This window comes from Poecilia formosa, unplaced genomic scaffold (genome assembly GCF_000485575.1).
Source record: "Poecilia formosa unplaced genomic scaffold, Poecilia_formosa-5.1.2 Scaffold570, whole genome shotgun sequence".
Lineage (NCBI taxonomy): Eukaryota > Metazoa > Chordata > Actinopteri > Cyprinodontiformes > Poeciliidae > Poecilia > Poecilia formosa.
The window spans coordinates 169,480-179,650 of NW_006800509.1; the positions used below are offsets into that span (position 1 = coordinate 169,480).

At 39.4% G+C, this 10,171-nt stretch overlaps 1 protein-coding gene across 1 annotated transcript in view; it reads right to left on the minus strand.

The window, feature by feature from the left end:
- Nucleotides 1-1,783: 1,783 nt before the first annotated feature.
- Nucleotides 1,784-10,171, minus strand: part of vwa1 (von Willebrand factor A domain containing 1) — a 9,788-nt gene continuing 1,400 nt past the window's right edge. The window contains exons 2-6 of the mRNA XM_007540869.2: nucleotides 7,029-7,586; nucleotides 4,717-5,043; nucleotides 3,735-4,010; nucleotides 3,218-3,493; nucleotides 1,784-2,743 (exon numbers count right to left, since the gene is read on the minus strand). Coding sequence (XP_007540931.1) covers nucleotides 2,715-2,743; nucleotides 3,218-3,493; nucleotides 3,735-4,010; nucleotides 4,717-5,043; nucleotides 7,029-7,586 — 1,466 coding nt within the window. The 3' untranslated portion in view covers nucleotides 1,784-2,714. The remainder of the gene's footprint in view (nucleotides 2,744-3,217; nucleotides 3,494-3,734; nucleotides 4,011-4,716; nucleotides 5,044-7,028; nucleotides 7,587-10,171) is intronic.

Genomic DNA, 10,171 nt, shown 5'->3' on the forward strand with positions numbered 1-10,171 from the left:
CGTCCAAAGACGTCAAAAGAGAGATTTGCTCTTGCAACTCTCTCTCTAGAGTTGCAAGACACAGATGAGTGTAGAAGACACAGATGAGTGTGAAAAGCTGGAACTTCTCCTGATTGTTTTCCCACACAGACAAAAGGCAGTTCAAACGATCCTAGCAAACCATCTGCTGTAACTACAGGCAAATTAAAGGTCAAAAAGTCAGAATATGTTACTGATTTTAAAACCACAATTAGGCCATTTGAATCAAGACATATTAAATTTTAAAACTAGCTTATTTTAAATTTATTTTCTCAACAGTCCTCATAATGTTATTTGCAAAGTTGGAGAAAAGACTTTTAACTGTTGTCCTCTCTGCTTTGAGGTCACCAGGGGACTTTAATTCAGCCATTTTCCTCCTTTGGAAGACAGATAGCAGATCTCAGTCTCTGGTTGCAGAATGGAATCTCCTCTGGTTGGAACAGTTTTTCACTGTCAAGTGTTCTATAATTTCATGGCTTCCCACACTTGAAAAGGAGGACTTGAAGAGACTTCAGGACTTCACTCAATCTTTTTTATTTTCACCAATGAGTGAGAATCAATGAACAGGTGAAAAACCTACAAAACACATACAAAATATTTTAACATACATTTTAGACATTTGGTTCAAAGTTAATTTATCTTAATGACTAATTCCATTTTTAACCCTAGACATACATTTCTTTCACAATTTTAACCATAAATTCAAGTATTAAATTATTAAATTCCATGTTTGGTTGAATCAAACAAATCCAAACATTTTAGAATTATTTTATTTTATTTTTTCTTAGGACAAGTTTTTACATTAAATATTTTAACATACATTTAATGGAACCAAACTGTAAAAACTAGCAGTGCAAACTGCTATTCAGCAGTTAATTAAATTAATTCTGCATTTCTTTTCTCAAATGTGAAACTACAGTCAAATTACATTCAATTGAGCCCAGTTAATGGCTTACCAGTAGTCCTTGTCTAATCCAAGTCCTTTCCCATGAAATGCTGCTTTGGAGGCTGTGTTTGCCTTCCTCAGCTCTGTTGCAAAACCAGCAAAGTGGTTGGTAGATTCCTTATATTACCTGAGTTGCGGGTGCTGCTGATTGGGCCAGATTTCTTTCACCTGCTGAAAAGTGCTGCAGAGTGGCACACGAATGTGTGTGTGTATGTGTGCACACACAAATGTCTATTCATGCACCCACATCTGAACTAATGAGCAGATCTGCGCAACCATTTGACCTAATTCTAAGTTTTTATTTATTTTATTTTTTTCAGATTAGCTTGGCTAACTAACATTTTACTATTACAAAATAGGATTAATTATAAATTATTTTTGAAATCTTTAATAGAAAGAATGAAGACAGGGCTAGTGAAAAAGTAGAGAAAAGGAAACTTTGGATGGTAGAAACCGGAGTATAATTTGGAAAACGATTATTTTTCTAATACCAGGAATCATTTTAATCTATTTATGGAACCAGTCAAGAGTCAAAAATATGTGTTTGCCTCCCTTTGGGAGAAGTTCCTTCTTATGCCACATCATTCTCAAGTGTCCACACAAATAAATTTTAAAAAGTGGTAATTGTAAACTCTTGCTAGAAAGAGAATAAAAGGTCATTCAAAACCTTTTCTAGGATAGGCTTAGTGAGTCCTCACTTGTAAAGTTGTGTTACCTTGTAACATTTTTGTAAGCTTATACACAGATATGTTCCAGCCATTGTAATACCCAACATTAAGTATTTAATCTATTTTACAACATTAACAATGGACTGCAGCATTACACGTTTTAAGTAAGTTTATTGAAACTTTGTATGAGGTTTTAAATGGAAAACAACAAAAAAATAAATGCAGTGAAAAATCAGCAGTAAGCCAGTACACGACTTTACAGTAGGGGGCAGCAAACACAAGCTGGAAAACAGTAACAGTCAAAAAACATAAACTGTAGCTCCATAAAGACGCAAAGTTATTAGTTCCTATAAGGTTCTCGATAAATAAATATGAATTATAGACCAATGTATAGACAGTAACTCAATGTGACTTTTAGTTGCACACATCTGTTTCATATCCTGCATCTGTCTGGTTCCAGAGTGAGTGGATGTTTTGTGCTTAAAGCTCAAAGCTTTAAACACAAAAGTGAAGTTCTGTTATTCAGAACTTCACTTTTATGTGACCCTGCCGCATTTCCCAGAGTATATACAAGCATTCAATGAAAGTCTTAAAGCATGTGTTGAGTGAGAAAAGTGATTTAAGTACATTATTTATAGTAAATGTGTATCAGATGTTCCCGCGGTGTTAAGAGTTATAAAAGAAAAAGCAGATTTGGACACATGGTGTGCATATGTTGTAAAGCTCTTCTGCAAAACATCCCAGAGAAACCATCAGCATTCCCAGCCTGGGTCTGCAAAAACAGGCCGCTGAAATATTCCACATCACAAGCTTGGGTCATTTGATCGAAGAAATTTAGACGGGTGACAAACAGATGGGACGGTAATAAAAACAGATAATACTTTTCTTTGAATTTCAGATGTTTTGCAGTCAGTATGTGCGGCAGGTTTATGAAGCGCCTGCTTCATGAGCCAAACCACATCTCTTCTGGATCATGTCCACAGAGGGGGAGAGTCACTCTGAAGAATTATGAAAGGCAGTCAGCATTCTTTCCCGTTATCCTCCCTCCTTCTTTGGTAAGGTGCACGTGCAGCGCAGGGCTGCTATGACTGGAAGCCATATCCCAAAGCATCTGAGAGGAGAAAGGGAAACATTTGCAACCGATTGGAATCATATTTAAACGCCACGTATATAAAAAACAAACAGTGCTGTTTTTTTGGTTTGGTTTTGCATGTAAGGGCGATCATAATTCAAATAATCATCAAGGAAAAAAAAACAACCAATTTTTCCTACATGCCGACAGCTTTAATTTACATGGGTGTTTAGATGTTTAAACATGTCTAAGTTATTGTCACTTGAGGGAGAATTACTCCTTCAAGTGACAAGTGATTATATATTATATAATTTATTTGCCTCCTGACCCCACTAAGGGACAAGGGTGTACAGAAAATGGATGGATGGATAATTTATTTGTTTATTTATTTTTTTAATTATTATTGTTTTGCTTTCACTTCACAATGCACTAGTTGTTTTTGGTCTTTCACATGTCACACTTGTCACATTGCTAATTTCAGAACCCGACTGACCCTGTTCTTTCTGGACTCACCTGAGTGAAACTGTGCTGTGCAACACAGTCCATCCCCCCTTGCCGTTCGGTAAATGGGAGACACACAAACTCTAGCATAAGGGGGAAGGTGTGTGAGGCGCGTGGACAGAGAATTGGGTGGAAGGTAGAGGGAGGAGCGTTGGTTGGCAGCTGAGCTTTGCTGCCCCTCCCAGGTGAGCCAGTAGCCTCTCAGACCAGCCGCGCTGCCCCTCCAGTCCACCTGCACTGAAGCACTTCCCACAGTGGTGAGCTGGAGGTCATCCAGGGCCGGAGTCACTGGGCACAGAAAGCTCAGAGCAGTTAAGGTTGGAGATGTTGAAAAACAGAAGGCAGCGATTTTGAAACTAAACTTGAGACTGCAGTATGAGGATATGAAGGATAGTCTGAACTAAATTTGATAAAATAGGAATCTATTTCATCAAACTATTATTAATAACAGTCAAAGCTATTATTAATAATCTGTACCAGAGACCATGAGAAAACTCAATCCCAAACTCAAACTTTTCTCAGTGCTCACCTTCTTGAGTGCAAACTTTAACTGACATCGATTTCTGCTTTCCTGAGGCATGCCGGGCAGTCACTGTGACCAGGTATATTGTCCCTGGCAGGAGATTTCTCAGCAGGGTGGAGTTCTGTGATCGGCCCACTGTGACAGTCTGGAGATTGCCCCTGGGCAGGGCGGAGTACTCAATGTAGTAACTCGTGACGGTGTCTGGCTGAAGAGGGCCCCAGCTCACCCGAACACTGGTCTCCCCAGACTCAGAAACTGTTACAACAGCTGGACTCTCAACCACTACAGGAATAAAATTAAAAAATGACCACAGTAGACACATTTTTTCAAAGGTAAGAAATACTGACTTGATGTCCAAAAAAACATTCTAAGGATGTTTTCACACCAGATAGTCCAGAAGACTCGGTTCTATTGAGATCAAAAATCACAATATTTGTTACATTTTTAGCTGATTTGGTTTTCTTTCACACAGTACTGAGTCAAACGATCCGAACCTTTGAAAAACTTGTTACCCTCCTTGCCTGTGAGGGCGCCGCACCAAGAATCAAAGAAGGAAATGACACAGAGATCTCAGAAGACATGAGCTCAACTTCCTTCTTCACAAGATTTAAACAAAAATAGAACAGCGTCAGATTTTAGCAATTGAAAGATTTCTCTTAAGTAGAAGACAACAAACAATTTCTCCCTCTAGCATTTGTTTTGGTTGTATTTACCCAGAATACCCTACACACTATAGTTTGCTTCCTGCTTTTGGAGCGGTTCGAACCCCAGACCAAGGTTTTTAGGCAGACCAGAGTCCGCTTTTTTGGTCTGTGTTAGAGTTCAAATGTAACAGTTGGTTCCCCAAACAAACTGTTTGGACAAGCGAGCAAGAGTTAAGTTAAAACAGGCTAAACAGAGCTGGAGTGGAGGCACCCTTAGCTCAACGGTAGCAGAAAATAACAGTGCACATTTCTGGACAAAGTCTGTAAAAGGGAAACAATCTAACCTGGCTTTGTTGTGAACGTGGTGGAGAGTGTGTTAAATGTTATTTCGTTGGACTCTGGAATCAGGCTGACAGAATAGGTGGTGTCTGGCTTTAGGTCAGTCAGTCTGACGCTGTTCAGCTGCGCGGACTGGATCAGTCTCTGGTACTGGCTTCCACTGGTGCTCGGACTGGTCCCTGATCCGCCGCCACCACCACCGCCTCCAGTTGAAGTTTCACCAAAGCGAATCTCGTAGTGGCCCGATAGACCAGACAGAACGGGCCTCCAGTGGAGAGAGGCCGAGTCGGTGGACACGTCTCGTACGTGAAGGCGCTCAGCTTTTATTATCTCTGTTTGGGACAAAACCAGGAGATTTTATTGGTACTGCAGTGCAGTTTAGGGGCTAGGAGTAATTTAGTCAAGTGTCATAAGTGTCAACAGGGAAGGTGGCAAAACAGATAGCTAAATATGCCCAGGCTTCAGACAGCCTCCCACAGACACAGGCTCTGCTTTCTAATTGCATTCTTAACTCCTGCAATAAAACAACTTGAAATAACCAACCCATAAAGTGTCTGCAATGAAACAGCTACAGAGAACATTGATATATGCAGGTGCTAATTAAGGACTACTGTATTTTGCCTACATATCAGCTTTTATTTATGCTGTGCATCATCTCCTCTGTATGCAACAGAAGCTGTTATGAAGTGGCCTCTGCAAAGTAATATGCCAGTTACCTAATGCAGTCTGAGAATTGGGCAAACTCCCTACTCTGTATTTATGTATGTCTGACATAGTGATGGAGAACGTAGGAAGGGAAGTTGAATCAGTAATCCATTAATAGATCAGCCGGTCACATTTCAGAGAGCCTAAAGTCTCATAGTGTCCTGGCATCCTGTCTAGACTTGCACTGGAGGATCACCGTGCCTTACAGGCAGCCCACTGCACTTACTGCAGGTCCAACAATAAAGATCAGTCTACAACAGATAATGTTTTCTTTAAAGGACACTTTAGGTAAAAATTCCTTTAGATGTTTTCTGTATGATTTCACCCACAATCTCAGTACAGCTGGATTTTATTGAAATCTCAGTGGACTTAATTTCTTTTCACATAACTTGTTCAATATTTAGCATTCTATATGTTGTTAATAACTAAATAATCACCCAATAACTGAAATCTGCAAATTTTCCCTCAATCATCTCTGAGAAGTTGTCAGCAAGTAAATGCAGCAAAATCCAATTTTTTTCCTCCCAATTCAATAAACCCGTCAAATGTAAGAACTTTGAGAACATTTTCAGTCAGCAAGCACATCAGCTGACAGGTTACATGTTGATGCTCTTTTTTAGTTCACAAAAATAAAAGATATAGCCATATGTTTCAATGAATTAGAGGAAAATTATTAGTGGTGAACCGATTGCAGTTTTCTGGCTGATCACAGATTACCAATCTTTAAAAAGCCTGACCTGCTGATTCTGATTTTGGCCAATGCCAGTTTTTTTTTGTCTGAAGTGTTGCTAAACATAGCAGGGAAGTTGATGAGTTGGCAACAGAGGGGTTAACTCCCAACATGCAGACATTTTCTGTATGGCCTTTATTTTTTGTGTTAAACTTTGGAATAAAAATAAGACTTTACACAAATTGTGACACTTGCAAAATATAGTTTTCACTTGAAATAAGAAATTATAGAAAGTTCTTAATTATTACATTTTATAGCAGTTTTTTGTGAGTCCTAAATATGTTTGTTCTTCCAGTAAAACAGTAGGCAGCTTAGAAAGTGCTTTTATAGTAAGTTAGAGGAAATATTTTTGTTATATTTGGTATTTGGTCCTCAATGGAGACTTCAAATAAAACACTTGAGAAAAAAAATTGCTAGACAGAAAGCCACATTTCCATTAGTGACAAACAGGGGGCAACACTTTTGTTTGCAAACAGCAAATATTTATACAAATGTCAAATAGAAAATGAGCCTATATTTAACTTATTAATTAGTGATGATCTTGTAATTGATCAATAAAAACGAAGGGCCTTTTCTGCTGAAACTCGTCTCTCTGCTTCAGCCACCTGGCTCCAACATTAGCTCATCAGCAGGGCTCAGTAAAGCCTGACTGCATGCTAGTGAGGCAGGTTAGCTGTTTAATTATAATGTGTAGGACAAGAGACACCTCTGAAAGTTTCAGGACTCTGGCCCTTGAGGAATGCAGTTTAAGACTGGTTTAGGAGCATGGCAGCCAGTGCTGCAACAGCTTACATAGTCATGAAGAAAACCGAAGAGCCACAAGCCAAAGAGCTGAACTTGAAGCTTTTAAAATAGAAGAGCACCTGTCAGTAGCAATCTCACCAATAATGGCATCGCGCAGGTCTTTGGTGATGATGCCCATGTCATCGATGTCCACAAAGTGCAGGTGATTTTCCACAGGAGGGGTCACGACCTCCCTCAGCACCTTGTAATTGCTGTGCCCTGTTGAGACCACCAGCACTGCCACACCCTCCTCCCGCAGCTCAGCCATTGGTCCAATCACGTCCCCCGGCTTCACCCCATCAGTCAACCACACTAGCACTCTGGGCAGCCCTTCCCTTGCCCCGTCAGACGTCCCGGGGCGCAGCACCCACTCCTTGGCCATTTTGAGAGCATCCACCGTGTTGGTGTCTCCCCTCAGGGGTCGGATGTTTGTCAAAGCCCCCTGGAGGCCACTTTGGGTACTGTGTCTGTTGAAGCCAAATTCCAGGCGTGGCTTGGTCCCCACCTGCAGCAGCCCCACTCTCACTTGATCCCTTCCCAGAGAAAAAGGGAGCAGGAGCTCCGACAGGAAGGAGAGCATGCGGGCGTGCTCGTAGGACGTCACACTCCCTGAGGAGTCCAGCAGAAAGAGGACGTCACCCTCGCAGCAGTTCAGCACTGTGGAGGAAAAAAATGATGTATATAGTCATAAACCTCCACTGAGATTCCTTCTCACTCCCGCAATTTTTTCCACGATCGGCTGCCACAGAACAACCTCGCTTTCACAATCCAAGCTCCTTGGAAAAACGTGGTCTATTACAGCGATCACAGCTTACGGGGAATATTGTCAGCAGCAACGCCACAGCGGCACAAATCCAGCCAATTAATGTGCAGATAAGCAGAACTCAAAACAAACAAAGCAGCCAGTAAGAACTTCACAGGCACCGATGGATGAAAGGCAGCTAAGGAATGAGCCAAAGGGTGGATTTTCTTTTTTTTTTTCAAAACAAGTTGACTTGAACAGAACAGTAGTTTCTGGATATTTGTAGAAAAGGGAGTGAAGAAAAAAACAAACTGTAGGGAAATAAAAGACATGAAATGGAGTGAAGTGCAGAGGGAAGAGGACATGTCCATGTGAGCAAAGAGAGGAATGCTGAATAGACATATATATACATACATATAAACATGTATATACAGACATATATAAACATATACAGTGTAAGGAACTGAATCTAACAGAGATAAATGGCTGCAGACATTCAGAATGGTTATTGCTCCAAAGGAAATCAGCCAAACCAGAGGTTGAGAAAAACAAATCCTGTGAGAGAAACAGCAATTACATTTAGTTTGACTTCATAAGACGAAAGCTCAGACAAAAGTCTTCAGAGGTTTTGTTTTCTTTGGATAAACTTTAGAGCTGAAGGCTGAGAAAGCAGCACAGCTCCAGCCTTTCCTCTCCCACATGCCCTCCATCCACACCCACATGTTTATTCCTCCACACAGCTCAGGAAGTCTTTACATCTTTCTTCTTGCTTGGAAGAAAGATGTAAAGACTTTCTTCCAAGCAAGAAAGTCTTTACTTTCTTGCTTGGAAGAAAGTAAAGACTTTCTTCCAAGCAAGAAGAAAGTCTTGCTTGGAAGACTTTCCAAGCAAGACTTGTAAAGTCTTGCTTGGAAAGACTTTTCCAAGTCTTTCCAAGCACAGTGCTGTAAGGACAGCACTGGTCCTTACACAGTGTTGGTAAGGACCAGCACTGTGTGCTGGTCCTTACCAACCCGCACAGCCTCCACCTTAAAGCAGGTGTGGGTTTATCTGCTGAAGTTAATATTGTCTAGACCTTTTACTGTCTGTGGCTGATGCAGGTAGCAGTTACCACATAACCACAGGATTTATCAGTGGACTTTTAATTAGGACTGGCCAATAAGTTCATTTTTAATGATTAATAGAATTTATGATTTTTGAAGATTTAATCTTTGGAAAATCTGGACTTTTTTTCCCCATCAATGCATTTCTTGGGTTTCTATAGTTCAGAGCGATGCCGCCATTTTGGTATTTTGGTTTACAGGCGCACTGTACAGCTTTTTTGAACACAAGTCAACTCTACAAGTGAAAATTAGAGTCAAGCTATGATTTATTTTCTTATTCATGAGAATAAAGTCATAATATTACCAGAATAAAGTAACAATATTAGGAGAATAAAATAGTAATTTTATGAGATCTCCAACATGAAAAAAACTGCAGAAACTTAGAATGAGGAGTGTTGAGCATCTTGCAAAGTTATGTTTTGGTATAAGTTTTCTAGATAATTTTTAATAGAAAAATTTAAATAGAAATAATTTTTTAACACATCAGCATGAAATTATTATCAATAGCAGGACTTTGAAAAAATCAGGCAAACTGTGACCTGGGGTGGTCAGGTCAGATTTTCAGAACTTTATTGAAGAGTGAATTTATTCTTATATTTTACATGCTTTTAGATCTATGAATGGAAATATGAAAAGCAAAACGTATGACCCATAGACGATAAGAGTACTGTGAATTTCATAAACGAAACAAACATAACTTAATCAAATTCTAGTTTTCTTTTTCTCAACAAACAAAAATCAGGAAAAATGTTTCCTGTGTTGTTAGTCCACATTTACTCTAATATCCCTAAATAAAACTGGCAAGAGTCCACCTGTGTTTAGTAGGAATTAACTATATAATGGGCAAAGACATTGGTATTGGCCGATATTAGTTATTTTTTAGCATATCGGTCCAATGAGTAAAACTGGGCCGATATCAAGAGCTGATATTTATTTCCATCTTGTTGCTGTTTGTGTTTCTGGAGCAGGCTGGTGATTATTATTTCTGGTCATGTGACAGTGATGCAGCACAAAGTTTGAAGAGTTTAACTGGAGCAGAGAAACAATGCCAACAGTGTGGCTGTTTTTTTAAACAGAGTTGAAGGATATGGAAATATATGCATAAAATGTATAAATAATTTTGGTAAAGGTCGGTCATTGACCATAACTGAGATATTAATATAAATATATTAATATTCCAGTAAGACAGTGTTCCTGAACATCCATCCAGAGCTCCAAAGGAATGGCTTAGATTCATGCATGTGTTTCCAATAGATCAGACAAAAACCCAGTGGCAACAAAATTCTGTTTATAGATGCCATTATCCAATCTGACTCAATTTATGCTAAGATCAGAAAAATCCTATTAGAATAGATTAATTGATGTGATTGTTATGAGAACAAGTTTATATATATATG